General features: G+C 48.6%; 1 protein-coding gene across 1 annotated transcript in view; it reads right to left on the minus strand.

The window, feature by feature from the left end:
- Nucleotides 1-1,365: 1,365 nt before the first annotated feature.
- Nucleotides 1,366-17,550, minus strand: part of LOC136511163 (uncharacterized) — a 48,201-nt gene continuing 32,016 nt past the window's right edge. Inside the window, exons 9-10 of the mRNA XM_066505345.1 lie at nucleotides 1,721-2,131; nucleotides 1,366-1,650 (exon numbers count right to left, since the gene is read on the minus strand). Of these exons, the coding sequence (XP_066361442.1) occupies nucleotides 1,366-1,650; nucleotides 1,721-2,131 (696 nt within the window). The remainder of the gene's footprint in view (nucleotides 1,651-1,720; nucleotides 2,132-17,550) is intronic.

The following is a 17,550-nucleotide window of genomic DNA, read 5'->3' on the forward strand; positions in this document are numbered from 1 at the left end:
ATACCCAGCTAGAAGGAACGAGGATTTCGCGCAAGGCACCACTAGCCTCCCTCAAGGCACCCATCACCGCCGAGAACCCGATGTCAAGATTCTCCTGCTCCAAGCTCTCGGCAGCGTCGTCAAGCAAAAAAAGAACCGACAGTGGGTCCTGAGCGGCCATCCACTGGACCGGTGGCTCGCCCCGCGTGGGGGAGCGGCTGCCTCTCGATAATAGGGCCAAAGGCGACTCCCTTCTGGTCCTCCCCACCACCGTCACAATGCCCGAAGACCCTTCGGCCATGTCTTCCTCCATCAGGCCCACCTCGGGCTCCGCAGCCTGGACCACCGGTGGCGCAGATTGCATCGCTCCCTCGGGCACTGCCATGGCGACGTCCGGCCCCACTAGGCTTACGGCGGTCATGGGCACCACCGCCTGGGTCTCCGGTGGCACGAACTGCGCTGCCCCCATAGATGCCATCACGATTGCATCTAGATGCGCCTGGCTCATCGGGGTTGGGGACTGTCCGGCCGTGTCCCTCTCCATCCAGCCCACGTCGAACGCCGTTGTTTGAGCCACCAGAGGCACGGACTGCGTCGGCCCCTCAGACGCCACCATGGCTACGTCCGGAAGCTCCTGGCTGGGCATGGTCATGACCACATCCGTCGGCGATACTAGACTCCTAGTTGGCAGGGTTGCACCTACCATGGAAGACGCCGCCTGCTCGGCAACCACCGAAGGCGTGGGCGCCATCGGCTCGGCCAACGAGGCCGCAGCGTCAGCGCCGCTCCTGCTCGAAATAGGGGCGATGTTGGGCAGCGTGGTTCGTCCTGCCTGGAGGGCAAGGCTGTTCTTGGGTGCCAACCCCAGAGAGCAGCCCATCCATAAGAATCTACACGAAGGTGAAGGGCGTAAGGTCAAAAGCAGAAAAATAAAAAGGAGGAAAAACAGGGGAATCAGTGGCTTACTCTAGCGCCTTTGGGCGGCGAGAATGTTTTGGGGACGAACCCCTCGCCCCCCCCCCCCCTCGACTCGTCTAGGTGGGCCTGTTTCGAGCCTGCCCTATGTTCCCAGGCAGGGGAGCTCATCTCCCTTATCTCTGAGGGCACGGCAATGGAGCCGTCCCTCTCCATCAATGCCTCAGGCAAGGCGGTAGCACCACCCGTCTCCACCATCTCGAGGGGCACGACAACGTAGCCACCTCCCTCCATTAGCACCTCGAGGGCAGTGGCAGGTTCGCCTCCTCCCACCCACTGATCCTCCGTCGGCACCCCGCGCAAAGCGGTGGACTCTCCGACTCCCTCCAGCCCCGAGGATGGGCTGGAGGTTCAGCCCACCTCAGCTGACCTCACGGACTCGATTCCCTCCGTGTGGAACAGGAAGGGCCCCTACATGGATGGGCAGGCACTTGTCAGCATATCCTCGTCCTCCAGGACATCCCAATCCACGTCGGCAGCTACCTTATCATCATCGTCGTCATCATCGTCATCATCTTCACTACCAGTCTCCTCCCCTTGATCTCGAGCTTGCTGCCTCCGTATCGCCTTTTTCTTCACGAGCTCCCTCGTCCTCTTGTCCCAACCGGCCATGGCACGGTTCGCTGCCATCCAGGTTGGGTCCTTTGGCAGCGGAGCTGGGCTGCCTTTGAAGAACAGTCCCCCCGGCTGGTCCCGCTATCCTGAGGTTAGCATCAGGAGGCCAGAAATTCAAATGAAAAGAAAAGCAAGGGGAAAGGAAACTTACGAATTCAACAAACCCCGATTCTAGCCACATTGGGGGATGCCCCGGCACCAGATACACGAAGTCAAGGACGGTGCCAATGGAGTCCTTCATGGGCTCCATCGCCTCCTTGATGCGCTGCGCCACTTTAGAGGGAGGGAGCGCTTCGTTGGAAAGCACTGTCCCTTCGAACAACGCTCCAGGCAATATCTGATACAGGGGAAGCGCACGCACCATCAGCGGCGCAACCCTCCTCGCATGGTAGGCACCGATAATCCCTGATCCCTTCATGCCCCTCTCCTTCAGAGTTCGGAGGGCGACAAGAAGGTCATTAAGGTGCTTCTTCTCCTTGCCCGTGACACCCCACCCCCACGACCCCGGGGTCTCCACGATGTAGCGCTCGGTGAAAACTGGCAAGGGGGTGGCGGCGTCATTCTTGACATAGAACCATTGTGAATGTCACCCCTTGTTGGAGGTGGACAGACGCATTAGCGGGTACGCACCTGCCTAGTTGTTGCGGAGGTGAATGCCGGCGCACCCCACCGGCGCGTGCAGCTCTTGCTTCCCGGCCCACCTCTTTAGAAGATTGACGGCAAAGAGATACCGCCACAGGTCAAAGTGGGGACTGATCCCCAAGAACCCCTCGCATAGGGCAATGAACGCCGCAATGTGCTGGATCTCATTGGGAGTAAGGTGTTGAAGCTCCACCTGGTAATAGTCCAGTAGTCCCCGAAGGAACTGATGGGTGGGTGTGGTGAATCCACGCTCGTGGAAGTGGGCGAAAGACACGACATACCCTTCGGGCGGCTATGGTTCATCCTCTTCACCGGGCAGCCACCACTCCTCGGTGGTGGTCAACGAGCGAAGGAGGCCACAGTGGACGAGGCCATCTAAGCGCTGAGGGGAGATGTTGGATTTGTACCCTGGGTCCAATGCAACGGCGAGAGCAGCACGGGAAAGAAGGCAGCAATGAGTTTAACGGCGGGAGCAGTGCGCGTGTCGGAGGCTCTAGCGATTCACGGTGGAGGTTGGCGATGCGAAGGCAAAAAGGCAGAGTACGGAACCCTGGGGGCGGACCCCGTGGTTTTATAGGGGCGATGGATGCGAGAAGCGCAACCGTCCACCTCGATCTCTGGGCCTGCCACGTGCACCGCCGCATCACCTCATGGGATACGCGCCCGTGATCCCTATCCTTTCCCACTAAAACCGCGTTGGACGGTTCGCCTTCCCAAGCGGACCGGACTCCTTTCCCTAGATGGGACATGGGTCAAAATGCTTCTTCTCTAGCCCACCTGGGCCTAGAACGTCTAGGGATCGGCCCAATGGTCTCGATGACCAACCCAACAGAAGATGGGCCCGTAAGCAACCGGGACCTAGGTACACGAGTGTCAGTAGGGCCTCGATCCAAAGTCGAGCCCTAGCCAGGTTGACCCTGGACAAAATCCCTATGAATGGGACACTAGGGTTCCCTTAAAGCTTTCCGGGGTACGAAACCGAACCTCATAGCCTTACCCACGAAGGGTCCGAAGCACCCCCCAAGCGATTCTGCCCAAATCACCCGGGGGCTCGGGGGCTACACCCAACGGGTGCGCTCGCGCGCACCCTCTAGCAAATCAAAATACCCCCGGGCGATTCTGCTCGAATCACCCAGGGGCTCAGGGGCTACTGTCAGGGACCTAATACTAGGGTACCCAATGAGGTGAAACTGATAACCATCGAACATTGACACTCTTGATCAGACGAGAACGTCACTGCGTCTCTTGTCTGAAACGATGGAAGGCTGGTTCCGCCTCGCCCGACCCCCGTTAACTAGGCTCCACCTCGCCCAACCCCAGAGGGCTGGGCTCCGCCTCGCCCGACTCCTGAGAGCTAGACTCCGCCTCGCCCAACCCTTGAGGGCTAGGCTCCGCCTCACCCGACTACCGAGGGCAGACTCCGCCCCGCCCTACAAGAACACCTTGCTCCATCATAAGGATGAGCACAGGGTACGACATGACACTCGAGTCAAACACAGCACCAAGGACCATGCCCTACGCCACGGCAGGAAAAAGTACCGCTAGGATATGACAGGATGGGTGCTTTAGACCATTCCGACATTGTAGAGTCCGAACAGTATTGTAGGCGCCGCCTTCAGCCCTCAGACACGGAGCCCGGCATAGACATACGACAACCACTACGGTCCAGAAAGAGACTCGCGCCCTCTACAAAGATAGATGTGCTGTCACCACGCCGTGGTCCCAAAGGAGCGGTGCCCGCTCCACCACCCCTTGGGTCCACCAGATCGAAGCACTCACTTCGGCCTCCGGACGCCCTCTCCGATCGGAAGGCTTTGCCCAAAGTGCTACTTCTGACTCTGACCCCGCGTCTCTTCGATTGGGGCTCGTAGGAACCAGAAGGAGTGCGGAGAAAGGCAGGACAAGGCTCATAAGTCAAAACCACTGTACCAGAGACCATATCCTGCGTGGAGCAGTACTCTGCAGCCATCCTAACATCCTACAGTGGCATCGACATTGTTGTAGGCGTCTACCATTATCTGATATCCGCCGGTATGGGCAACAAGGCTTGGTAGACGTGGACAACAAAGCTCGGTAGCATACGCACTCTTTCCCTCTCACTTGTAAAGCGGTCTCCTTCATCTATAAAAGGGGATGTGCTTCCTCCAACAAAGGGGACCGACTCTTGACGGATAAGTTGAACACACACGACACGACAGACACAGCTGAGCAGCGACCAAGCTCTCGGCAACCTTTTCGATCATTCCATCAGAGACTTGGGACTCGTCCCTCTCTCGATTGTTTTGTACCCCCTACTACGAACAATTTTCGGTACTAATAACACGAGCAGCAGCAGCAAATTAGACGTAGGGACATTCTGCCCGAACCAGTATAATTCTCGTGTCCTTTAGTGCACCATCCGGACCTAACGCGCAATAATCACAAATTTACTAGCCGGTGTTTGTTCGAAACACCAACAGCAGTTAAACCAGTGTCAGCCTTTTAAACCTCATGAACCCCATGTTATATTTGTTGAGTACGACATGTACTTACGCTTGCTTTATTTTTTCAATTATTTGGATAAAAATCTCGGATAGGTACCAGATTGCTAGTTTGGGGAGATTAGGCTTGTGATCAACCAGTCAGTTGTCCCTGTGGAATTTGAGTCTTCACCCGAAAATCGGAGATGTCTTTTCGTTGTTTGCTATTTAAGGTTATATTCTTTATACTAAGTACGTTATATATTGGCCTCGTTCGCTGGTCTGAATCTTGGCTGAAACTGGCTGCAAAACACTGTTTTGGCTGAATTATTGTGAGAGAAAAATACTGTTTCGACTGAAAAAACAAGCCGAATATTGGGTAAGCCGAACGGGATCATTGAGCATTGTCTATTAATATTACTCTTATTTGTAGCTATATATGATATTTGACTTTGTAAACTCACGTATGATGTGTATCGGATGCTAATAATGCCCGAAACCGCCACGAATCTAAATAGGGACAGTCCCTGTCGTCTCATAAGAACCTTCGGGACCAAACATCACGAATGTTCCATTTGCATGGTAGTCAACTGTTACGAATATATTTTTTCCCTTGTTTGTGCTGCATTGTACAGCGGCTCTAGCTTCGCTCAATTGAATTGGTCGATAGCTAGAGCCATCGAAGTCAAGGTTTTTGAGCTCCACCAGCTCCGCTACGGTGTCGAAGCTAGGCGTAGCCCAACCAAATAAGGTCTTCATTTGGGTGTGTGTATTACTCCGATGAAAATTCTCTGCCCTCACAAAATCTTAGTTTTATGGCAGAGAGGGGTCCTGCTTGTCATCAAAGGCATTTTAGCCATTATCATAGAATACTGACAAGGACCCTAGCAGTGAAGTGATCATAAGTTTTTCAACAGCACTGGACAAATTTACTCAAAACTTAAACTTGGTACTACTTCATTAATTATGGTTGATGCAGTGAAGTTATGGCCATCGCACCCCTCTCTTGCTTATAGATGGCAACGGGCCCCGATACCCGATATCCGACGGGTATTTGATCCATTAGGGGACGGGGATGGGATCATATCTTTATCCGCGGGCATTTAAATGGGAAAAAATCCATACCCGACGGGTATAGCGGGTACGGGAACGTTCCCTGTTTACCCGTCCCCGTTACCCGTTGGGGAACCCGACTATTTGAGCTGTCATGCGAGTATTAGGCCCAAAGAAACTCAGGTATTTTGGTTCAAATCTGAACAGTCATATATATAGTTTGTGTGTTCTAGGAACCCTCGTTCAATTTATTCTCACCATCTCCGCCAGCAGCACAAGCACGCCTGTCTCACGAGCGCTCGTGCCCCTCGCTTCCTCAGTTTGGTCTCTCTGTCACCTTTGCTCGTCCTCCTCGCAACCTCGCTCCTTCTCCTCGGCATCTCCGAGACTCCGACACTTATACCCGGGTGAAGAAGAAACGTCTCTGATTGCAAAGCTGCGACCCCAAATGTCCTTGTTTATTGGGTATGCAGTACCCGTCGGGTATCTATTACCCGACCGATACCCGACGGGTATGGGGATGTGCAAGAATCTATACCCGAGACAGTTAATGGGGATGGAGACGGGATGAATTCTCCGTAGCGAGGAAGAAAACGTTCCGGCGATACCCAACGGGTATATCCCCGTTGCCATCCTTACTCTTGCTTGCTCTCATCTTCACAAATCTTTAATTTGTACCCTGTGACCCTGTGCTCTGAATCGTTTAATATAAAAGTACTCAGGCGCTCAGCGCATTGACACCCAGCCATAAATAGAGTACAAGTATATCTATGCTTGCCGTACTTCCTAAAATAAAGTTGAAATAACACATAGTCACAGGCATTATTGGGTGGCTCAGGCGCTCAGCGCATTGACACCCAGCCATAAATAGTCTTAATTGCGTGCCTTGTATCAACACTCAGCTTCTGTGTATATATACTCCCAAGTTGAAACTAGTGTTGTACAAGGGCCAGTTTGGTTCGCGGAAAAATTGGCAAAACGCTATTGTAGTGTTTTCGTTGTTATTTGACAATTAGTATCTAATCATAGTCTAATTAGACTTAAAAGATTCGTTTCGTGGATTTCGTCTAAACTGTGTAATTAGTTTTATTTTTTATTTATATTTAATGTTTCATGCATGCGTCCAAAGATTCGATATGACAAAAAATCTTAAAAAATTTAGTGTTTTGGAGAGAAATTAAACAGGGCCCAACGAGAACTGCCTTTTCCATTGGCTAATCGAGGGAGAACGAGAATCGAGGAGGACAGTGACCGGAGCGATGAGGATAAGGTCTATGGACCATGCATGGATGCCCAATAGCAGTCAAAATGCATATAGACTAGTGTTATGTAAGCTGGGCTTGGGAGGCATTGGGCAATCCAGCTGGTTTGTTGGTTACGATCCAACGGGTCTATGGTGTTGACTGTGAACCTACTATTGAGAACACCGTGTGAGCAACGTAAGCTTAAGCTCATCGTGAATCTGCTGTGGGATTTGTGCACGTTGCCTAGTTCCTGAGACCCTGACTCACTCTGTAAGGGTGAAACGCATCACTGATCCTAGTTTCTGTGCTCTGTTGCGGGATGTGTTGAAGTTTTTTGTCTGATTAGCTGTGGCCCTACTAACTACAGCATGTATAGTAGTTGCCAACACCCAACATGGTCAGGTCTAGCTAGTGCAAATGTACAATATACAAATGGACCTCTTAGCTTTGAATAGTACCATACTCAGTTACTCACAAAGCAATTAAGTACGAAGTCTCACACTTGTTAAGCAAAAATTAAGGACATGCCAGCATGCATACTCCTACATAGCAGCAATTGCGTATTGTACTTGTCGTGTATATCATTGTTCCTCATGATGACACTATCCACATCCACACATGCATATGTTACTACGGTATGTCTATGAATTGTACAATATATTATGTGTGTATAGATAATAGTTGTTGATTATTTTCATACCAACATAGGGGTACCTCTATGAATCGTACATTATATTATGCTTACCCATAGAAATTTTGAACCAGACGAGAAGAGAATTTTTGCAAGGGCCAAAAGTTGTCACAAAAGTGCCAAAAATTGCCATGAAACTAAGGCTCTGTTCGGCTGCCATTATAAGCCGGCTTATAAGCCGGCTTATCAGCAAGGTACAATATTGTTCTCTCCCAACAAATCAGTCGTACAAATCAGCACAAGCGGCTTATAGACCAGCTGATCAGAGCCTTAATAATGGCAGTCAACCGTCTCATAAGAACCTTCATGAACAAATGGCACGAAAATCAATTAGCATAGTAGTTAACTGTTAGGAACATATTTCGTTCTTGTTTAGCCAGGCTCCGGCTCCTTACTCCTGGCATTGTGGTGCATTGTACAGTGCTCTAGCTCCGTTCAAATTTAGTTGGTCTCCGGCCGGAGCCATCAAAGTCAAAGGTTTTTGGGCTCCACCAGCTCCGTACCGAAGTTAGATGTAGCCTAGCCATAGCAATTTTGAACAGAAATTTTGTGAGGGTAAAAAAACTGTCACAAAAGTGCCCAAACACAGCCACCAAACTATATCATGACAGTTGAACGCATGCAAGAAACCTTCATGACACTATAAAAAGAAGATTTTAGAAGACAGGATCCCTGATTAATAGAGGTGGTCCTCCTAGTCAAGGGGCGTTTTAGACATTATCACATAGCCCGTGTTTAGTTGGTGAAAAGTTGGAAATTTTGCTACTGTAGCACTTTTGCTTTTATTTGGCAATTAGTGTTCAATCGTGGACTAATTAGGCTCAAAATGTTCGTCTCGCAATTTCCAACCAAACTGTGCAATTAGTTTTTTTCGTCTACATTTAATGCTCTATGCATGTATCGCAAGATTCGATGTGATGAGTACTGTAGCACTTTTTAGAAAAACTTTTCGCGAACTAAACAAGAGCATAATACTAAGAAGGGTCCTAGCTCTAACAGTAATGGCATATTGAGAAAATTGCCATAAGAAATCATAAGTTCTTCAATGGCTTTTAAGGGATGAAAAAGAATAGGCATAGAAGAGGGATCATAACTTTTTCAACGACACTGAAGAAATTTACTCAAAACCTAAACTTGGTACTACTTCATTATGGTTGATGCAGTGAAGTTATGGCCATTGTACCCCTCTCTTGCTTGCTCTCAACTTCACAAATCTTTGCATCCCTATGACCCTATGCATTGCATCGTTTAATATAAAAGTACAGGTAGGTGTAAAGCTTGTTGCACTTCCTAAAATAAAGTTGAATGACACATGGTCACGGGCATTGGGTGGCCCAGGCGCTCAATGCATTGACACCCAGCCATAAATAGGCTTCCATAATCTGTGTATCAACACTCAACTTCTGTGTATATATACTCTCGTGTTGAACTAGTGTAGAAGTGTCTTTTCCATCGACCGATCGAGGGAGCTAAAATGAGAGGACAGTGATCTGAGCTATGAGGATAAGGGTCTATGGACCATGGATGCCCAACAGCAGTCAAAATGCATCTTCTGCAAGCTAGGATTGGGAAGCATTGGGCAATCCAGTTGGTTCCTTGGTTACGATCCAATGGATCTCTGGCGTTGACTGTGAACACATTGTATCAACGTAAGTTTAAGCTCATCGTGGATCTTCTGCCGTACATGAAAACAACGCCTACTCCCTGATTAACTCTGTACTATGAGTCATGAGACAAATCCAAATTAAAACGAGTTCTAGTTTTTGTGCGTTGTTTCAGGACGTGTTGATGTTTTTGTCTGATTAGTAGTGGTCCTACTAACTACAGCATGTATAGTAGTTCCTTTGCAATTCACCTAACTGCCAACATGGTCAGGTCTAGCTAGTGCAAATGTACAATATACAAATGGACGTCTTAGCTTTAAATACCATACTCAACTACTCACAAAGCAATTAAGTACGAAGTCTTGCACTTGTTAAGCAAAAATTAAGGACGTGCCAGCATATGTACTTAAGCAAAAATTAAGGACGTGCCAGTCGGTTCCTAGCAGCAATTGCGCGTGTATGGTACTTATGCGTGTACGTATATCATCGTTCCTCATGATGGCATTGTCCAGATATATAGATATTACTACGGTATGTCTATGAATTCTACAATATATTATGTGTGTATAGATAATAGTTGTTGATTATTTCCATACCTACATAGGGGTACCTCTATGAATTGTACAATATATCATGCTTACCCATAGCAATTTTGAACCAGAAGAGAACAGAAATTTTGTGAGGGACAAAAATGTTCACAAAACTGCCCAAAACTGCCACGAAACTAAATAATGGCAGTCAACCGTCTCATAAGAACCCTTATGAACAAACATCACACGGTAATCCGTTATTAGTAGAGTAGTTAACTGTTAAGAACATATTTCGTTCTTGTTTAGCCAGGCTCCGGCTCCGGCTCCTCTACTCCTGGTGTTGTGGTGCATGGTACAGTGGCTCTAGCTCCGTTCAAATTTAGTTGGTCTCCGGCTGGAGCCATCAAAGTCAAAGGTTTTCGGGCTCCACCCGCTCCGTACCGAAGCTAAATGTAGCCTAATAGGGTCTTCATGTGGTGTGTTTATAACTCTCATGAAAATTCTCAGCTAAATGTAGCCTAACAGGGTCTTCATGTGGTGTGTTTATAACTCTCAAGAAAATTCTCTGTCCTCATGATATCTGAGTTTTATGGTAGCGTGGGGTTTTGCTAGTCATCAAGGGCGCATTTTAGCTATTATCATAGAATAGTAACAAGGATCCTGCTCTAATAGAGAAGTTTACCAACAACAGAACGAGCTGATGGTAATGGCTTATGGGGGGATTAATCGGGGATGGAAAGGAATAGGCCTAGAAGGGATAATAAGTTTTTTTAGGTACGAGTTCGAAGGCCTTGTATAGTGGTATGCTATTGCATACTCAGTAGACTACATAAACATGCCCGCTACTCTAAATTTGTTGGGCAGGGCAAAATCCCCGACAAGTTTCCAATTCAGCCCTTACAAGTGCACACCCCCTTCTCCCTTCCTAATTTGTTCTAACTTTGCCACAAGCTGTGGTGATGCTCTAATGGTCCTACAGAGCATAGGAATTTCACAGGATCATACAAAAATGTGGATCATTAAAAAACGAACAGGTAACAAAAAAACGGAAGTGCTCAGCAACGGACCTCTGTCCTGTCAGACGCGGCTCCCATTCCTGCCTCTTGCGCAGCACTGGTCTCTCTCAAAAAAAAAAGAAAAAGTTCCCCACTCCGCTCGTCCACCCGTCACAGTGTGGTTGTCCATTTTCGGGCCGCTCGTCTGTCTGCCCCGCTGCGCCCCCTTCCCCCACCGTCCCCATCGCGGCGTCACGCCGTGCCCTTCCCCCCACCTCACCGCACCCCATCGCCGATCAACTACGGTCAAGCGAGCAGCAGAGCTGGAGTAGCAACAATAGGGCCGCGCTGACGAGCGCGAGCCTGGGCCACGAGCAGGCGTTGGAGAATCGCAGGAGGGTCGCACCGCTGCGGCAACGGCGAGCTCCATGCACCGCTGCAGACCTCCGCGCCGGCTTCGAGCTCCGCAACAACGAACGTCCATTCGTCCAAGCAGCAAGGTGACATTGTGCTGAAATCGCATGTTGCAAGCATATGTTTCAAGTGTTTCAGATGTTTCAGAGGTATGTTGCAAGTGTTTCACGCGGATGTTGCAAAAGCAGATCGGAATGTTGCATATTTTGTAATTGTTGTACACGTATGTTGCAAGATTTTGTTTCCAATGTTTCATCTATTTTTTTCCGAACGTATGTTACAAGTGTGTTTATTTTTATATTGCATATATTTCACACATATGTTGCAAGTATTTATCTGGATGCTCCGTATGTTTTACATTGGTTTTCATGTGTTTTTACAAGTGTTTTATATACATGTTGCAAGTGTTTCATCTGTCTTCAAACGTATGTTGTAAGTGTTGCATCTTGATATTTCAAAAATAAATCGGCTGTTGCATCTCCCTCCTCGCTTTCTGCTACCACGCCTCGGTGTCTCCTCCTCCTCCCAGTGTCGACTGGGCATTCGCCTCCCCCTCCCCCATCTTCTCAATGCTAGTGACGTTCGGGGCGGCACGGACCCCGCGTGGGCATGCGAAACGGCGTGGCAGACGGCTGCAGGCGCGGACGTCCGGGCGCTAGCAAGCCCAAACAAAAAATATTATCGCATTCTAAAGTCCCGGGATAGAGAAATGATATCCCACACTCCAAAAGTAATATTGCATCCCAGTTATCTATTCTTTACACCTCATTTAATCCTAACCATTCATCCGTTTCTCTGTCCTAATCCCAGCTCTCGTAACCCATTTGCCAAACATCGCGTAACTGTTGCTTTTTTTTTTAGAGGGCGTAACTGTTGCTAGGAGACCTAAAACTGGTAGCCGCCCGTGCGGGCGGGCAGTTGTGTTTGTTAGCACAAGACTTGGGTTTGGGCCCCGCGTGCACTGCTGTTTTCCTCGACAAGGGCTGGCCCGGGCCTAGCCTCGCTCTCGACTCTCGTGTGGCGCTGAACGCAACGCAAGACACTCACAGCCCAGGACGCCGAAACCAGCCTCGGCCCGCCACACCACCGCGTCAATCCCACGAGGCCTGCGCTGTACTGCCGGGCCGCCCGGGCACGCGTCTGCACTGCACTCTGCCGCGGTTAGGGATGAAAACAAAAATAATAATCTCCGACTTTCAGAAATCGTTTTCAAGTTTTTTCTGATTTTTAGGCCTAAATGGAAATGGTAGCGGTAATCAGAAAAATGAAAACAATAACGGTAAAAATAATTGAAAACGATTTTGCCATCTTCCGATTGTTTTCGAAGATTGCCATATTTAACCAGTAATTTACCTTCTGTAATTACCGATACAACACATACTTTAGGTCCAGTCGGCCCACATCTAAGCATGCCCATCCATCTACACACGCAAGCACATAAGGTAATTTATTTTGGAAAAGAACTATATGGCAAGTATTTCATGCGTATAGGAACAAGAAGGCAATCAGCCAACAATCACGTACTGCACCCGTAACTCTACACCACGTACACGAACGGACTCTGGGGTGGCGAGCGCCCTCACCACTGTTTGAGACCTAAGATGGTGTGAACTATGTAGTTTCAACTTGTGTGGTTTTGTCAATTGTGGTTTATTTATTATTGTCAAGTGATATAGGTCGAATTATATAGATCTTCTCATATTCTACATTTTGGCGTGTTTATCGTTTTTGAGAATATCGTTCTCATAGGTTTCGATCGTTATAAATGTATTTTTCGATTGACTACTATCATTTTCGAAATTACTGAAATATCGACGCCGTATTCGTTTCCGACAATATCATATCAATTCCGTTTTCGAGAAAAAAAATGAAAATGAAAGTAATTTGGCCTCGATCCTTTTCGTCCCTAGCCGTGGTGATCTGCCTTCTGGCCTGTTGGACACGCACGCACCATGCTTCTGACATTTGTTTTTTGGCGACATTCTGATCTGATGGTTCTGTATTTTTTTTTTCTTCTAAAATAACACGGTGTGGTACTGTCGGAGCCAACAACAAGCTGGCGGCTGCTTCGAACTCATCCGGGACGGGAATCGACGGTGTGTTCAGCTCTTTTCTTGCTCCTCGAACACTTCAAAAAAAAAAAACGGGTGTATAGTAGCCTGCCTGCCTGCAACAAAAGAAGTAAAAGGGGCAAAAGCACGTACTGACGTACGGCAGGGCACACGCGCACTCGCACAAACACAAGCCGTGCGCATCGATGCTTTGCTTTAGTATCTGCATACAGGTGGTCTCTTTCGCTTTCACCAGTATGCGAGCGACTACGCATAATGCGCGTTTAGCTCGTGGCTACACGCTTCATTTCGGAACACAAATAAAGCATGGTTTACACAGATTGCAGCACTGCATGATCGGGGTATCATATGAGACAGCACTGCCCAATTCGGCAGCTTCGGTTTTCTGAATTTCTTACACGCACGCACACACAACATGGTTACAGTAGGAGGAAACGGAATGGACACAGATTCGAATCAAAATCTCACAAGAATTTGCGAAATAAATGTTGATCAACCTCACTCGCCAGCTAGGTGAAAGAAGAAAAGCACAAAAATAATCTTGCAAGGGTAGATTGCAGGTTTAATTTATACATACCCCCCAGAATCACCAAAATCCCCATCGAAGGAGGGTGCTGTGTGGCCTCTTTGCACAAATCTCATCTTCAGCGTGGCTAACGAACTGCATGTCAGGTAGCTCCTTCCCATCCAAAACGCTCGCTGCAAGACCATGATCAGTCGATCACCGGCGGAACCTTCCGGTGGTAGCTTTTGTGGTCGTCGCCGGCCTCCGGCTAGTCTCTCCGTTGCGGCGCGATTGTCGTCTTCCCGGCACGCCTGCAGGCAGCACATTCCCAACCGGGGAGAGCGAAGGTGAGCATCAGGTGTTGAAGCAGGGCGGGCCTAATACGTTTGCATCATTACATGATTAACTATGTGTGCCTGTCATCATCTACTAGACTACTAAAGTACTAAGCTGTGTTTCTTTCCAAAAAAAAAAAAGAGTGCACTGAACTGTGGCCGATGAGAGTGAGACCCACTGACATAGGAGGGCAGTTCTTTCCTTGTGAGGTACAGTAACGACTGCACTGCCTTGCCATTGCTAATCATTTGTCCCTGGTACTTCTTAGGGGGTGTTTGATCCGACTAAAGTTTAGAGGTGTGGTGTCGTATGGGGTATTCGGATACTAATAAAAAATTAAATTACAGAATCAGTCAGTAATCCGCGAGACGAATTTGTTAAGCCTAATTAATCTAGCATTAGCATATGTTTACTGTAGCACCACGGTGTCAAATCATGGACTACTTAGGCTTAAAAAATTCGTCTCGCAAAACAGTTTCAATCTGTGCATTTAATTTCGTAATTAGTCTATGTTTAATACTCCATACATGTGTCCAAACATCCGATGAGACAGCGACTAAAGTTTAGGAGGAGAAGCCACACACCCTTAGTTAAGCCCCCTTTAGCATGGCTCATCCAAAACGGCTTCACCGGTGAAGCCAAAGCCGGTGAAGCCAGAAAAACTGGCTTTTCCCGTCTTCTAGTTCATTTTACCCCGACTTACAAAACGGTTTCACGCTACAGTGCCTCGATTTGCGCAAAATAGATGAAGTCGAAGCCGGCATAAGCCGTGCCAAAGAGGCCCTTAGTCATTTGGTCAAGCTAGCTGAGCCCAAAAGCAAGGCCAAGGTGGATAAGGTCCCACTGCTAGAAGCTTACTCCTATTTAGGTGTGGGTATTACTATTACTAACAATCATGCTTCTCTTGTCAGTAAAGTGTCTTCTGCAGTGGGTTGCTTCGCTCAGAAGTAGAAGTACACTCGTTTTGTTCTTCATTCAGTCTGCTTTGCCAAGAACTGCTCAATGCAACAGCAGACACAAGTATAACCATTGGGCTGGCCTCTGGTGTTACTGTGTTAGGTATTCCTCTTCTTCTGCAGAAGCAAAAGAGAACGAAGTAGCAACAAAGCTCATACTACCAGCCTCTAGTCTTACTGTGTTAGGAATTTCTCTGTTAGGATTATAAATGTGCTAAGCATTTGTGAGTTTCTATGAGACATATATACATTTTTTTTTCCTCTGAGAAAACATAGATTCACCATGATTATATGTTCACTGTATGAGTCAACTGTCAGTTTGGGCAGAAGTACCTGTAATGTAGTACTAAGATAAAACCTACTAGTACTTAAAATAACTTTCCATTTTCTATGTAGTACCAATACATGGACAGATAAACTGTAAAAACTGCAAAAGTGCATGGATGCATATGCAAGCATCGAAGTAGCAGTACCTGTTGTGAATAGGGTCAGGCCCCTTGGGGATCCTCCTCTCGCTGCTCCGGAACGCGTCTGCGCCTGCCGTCCGGCCGCGTCCGCCTGAACGCCATGCCGGCGAGCAGCCCGTCGCCATGGCAGCCGCAGACGTAGCGGCGTTCGACGTCGACGACCCTACTAAGCTCGCTCCGCCGTCCGTGGCCACCATGGCCATGACGAGGCAAGCGCAGACCAAGAAGAAGACGAACGCTAGCAGCCTGCCGCAGCACTCCAAAGCCCCCGGCGACCTGTCCGGCCTTGCTCCCATATAGAGAGCGCGCGCTCCCTGTGGCTTCGCTTCTTCTCCGATCCCTACAGTGCACCGCCGCAAATCCAAAACCAAATGCTCTCGCTCTCACGAGGAAGGAGGAACAGACGCTGGCAATGGCGTCGCCTGTCGCTCTGCCAATGCCAAGCAGAGGCACTACCAGCGCTGAGGAGCTCCGAGGTATGTGATGGAGAAGCCGGTGGCAAAGAAAAAGCAGAGGGAAGGGAAGGGCGGAGAACAGAGCAGACTCAGAGCAGCATGATGACGAAGGAAGGATGCCAACACAGGTGGCGATCAATGATCCCAGGGATCGGAGGAAGACATGCACAGTGCGTGGCGTGGCGTGGCGTGGAGTGTGTGAGTGTGAGTGTGGGTATCTGTGAGACTGTGACATGACATGGATCGGATCCTGCTTGTTGGTTTTGTAAACATTCTTATCTCCTCCATCCTCGCTCGCTTCTCTTCTTTCGTTGCTCGGCGCTTTGCTCGCTTCGCTTTCCTTTCTCGCTAGCTCTTCTTTAATCTCTCTCTCCATGACTTCCTGATAGCTTTGCTCTTTGCTCTTTGTCTTTGCGAGTTCAAAGTAAATCTGCCGCGCTTTTGTAGGACCACGCATGGGGCTGGGTGGGGGAGCTGCCTTCCCAACGTGAGTGAGAGTGACCAGCTCCAGCTGCTTCGGTTCCCTTCCCTTCGAGCTGCTCCGCTCAGTCCTCGCTCCCTTTGGAAGCTGGCCGTGGCGGGGCCCCTGGACACTGGACATGCCTCCTTTGCTTCGCTTCTTTTATCGTTCGAGAGAGAAGATGGCCGTGCGGTGCGGTGTGCCCACATGGCGAGGCGAGCTGCCCCGGCGCCGGGCGGCGTCTACTAGATTCTTGTCGAGTTTCGTGCAGGGATTCAAATCAGAGTATCATTGCCATTTCATTTCCATCATCGTTCAGTCATTTCGGCTTTCGGGTAATTCAGTTTGGTCTATTCGATCTTCAGAATATTTGGGTTTAAAAAATGACAACTGGATTTTTTTAAAAAAAATAATGATAGGAACTGATTCTGAAAGGTAACAACAATGATACGAACCTTCTATTGTGTACAGAGAGTGGTAACAATAGAAGGTTGATTCCTTTCAAAAAAATAATAGAAGGTTGGTAAAATCAGAGATCGGCTTCAGAGGCAATGGAAATGGTGCGCCTACTCGTGGATTGACGGTTGGAAGATAGATAAGGTAAACAGAGAGTGCAATCAAGATAGATAAGCTATGGTACCTAAGATTATCAAAATCAGATTCTAAATCAAACTCGGAGGCTTTACCTAAGATCACAAACATAATAATAATAGAAACATAGACTCTACCGACTAAGATCGTACCCTTCTCTATTAGCATGTGTTTGGATGGAAGGTCGAAGTGAGTTGGGTTAAGTCGGACCCGTTTTTAGGGCTGTTTGATTTGAAGAACATCTTTGTTGGGTTCACCCCTGAAGGGAATATGCTCCTTATATGTGGGTTCATCCTGTTCCTCCGAGTCGGAGAAACCGGACGAACCCACTTCGCCTGGGCGTCTAGGCTTAGCCGCAAGGAGCAGCATGACGTGCGGAGGAGCAGCTGTGGCAGCCACGGTGCTTGAAGCCGCAGCGGCGAGCTACGCGGAGATGAGCACGGGCGGCCATGGACGACAAGGTTAAGGATGGACTAGTTCTAAGTGTCGTTTGATGTTGAAGAGACA

Source organism: Miscanthus floridulus, chromosome 16 (genome assembly GCF_019320115.1).
Source record: "Miscanthus floridulus cultivar M001 chromosome 16, ASM1932011v1, whole genome shotgun sequence".
Classification (NCBI taxonomy): domain Eukaryota; kingdom Viridiplantae; phylum Streptophyta; class Magnoliopsida; order Poales; family Poaceae; genus Miscanthus; species Miscanthus floridulus.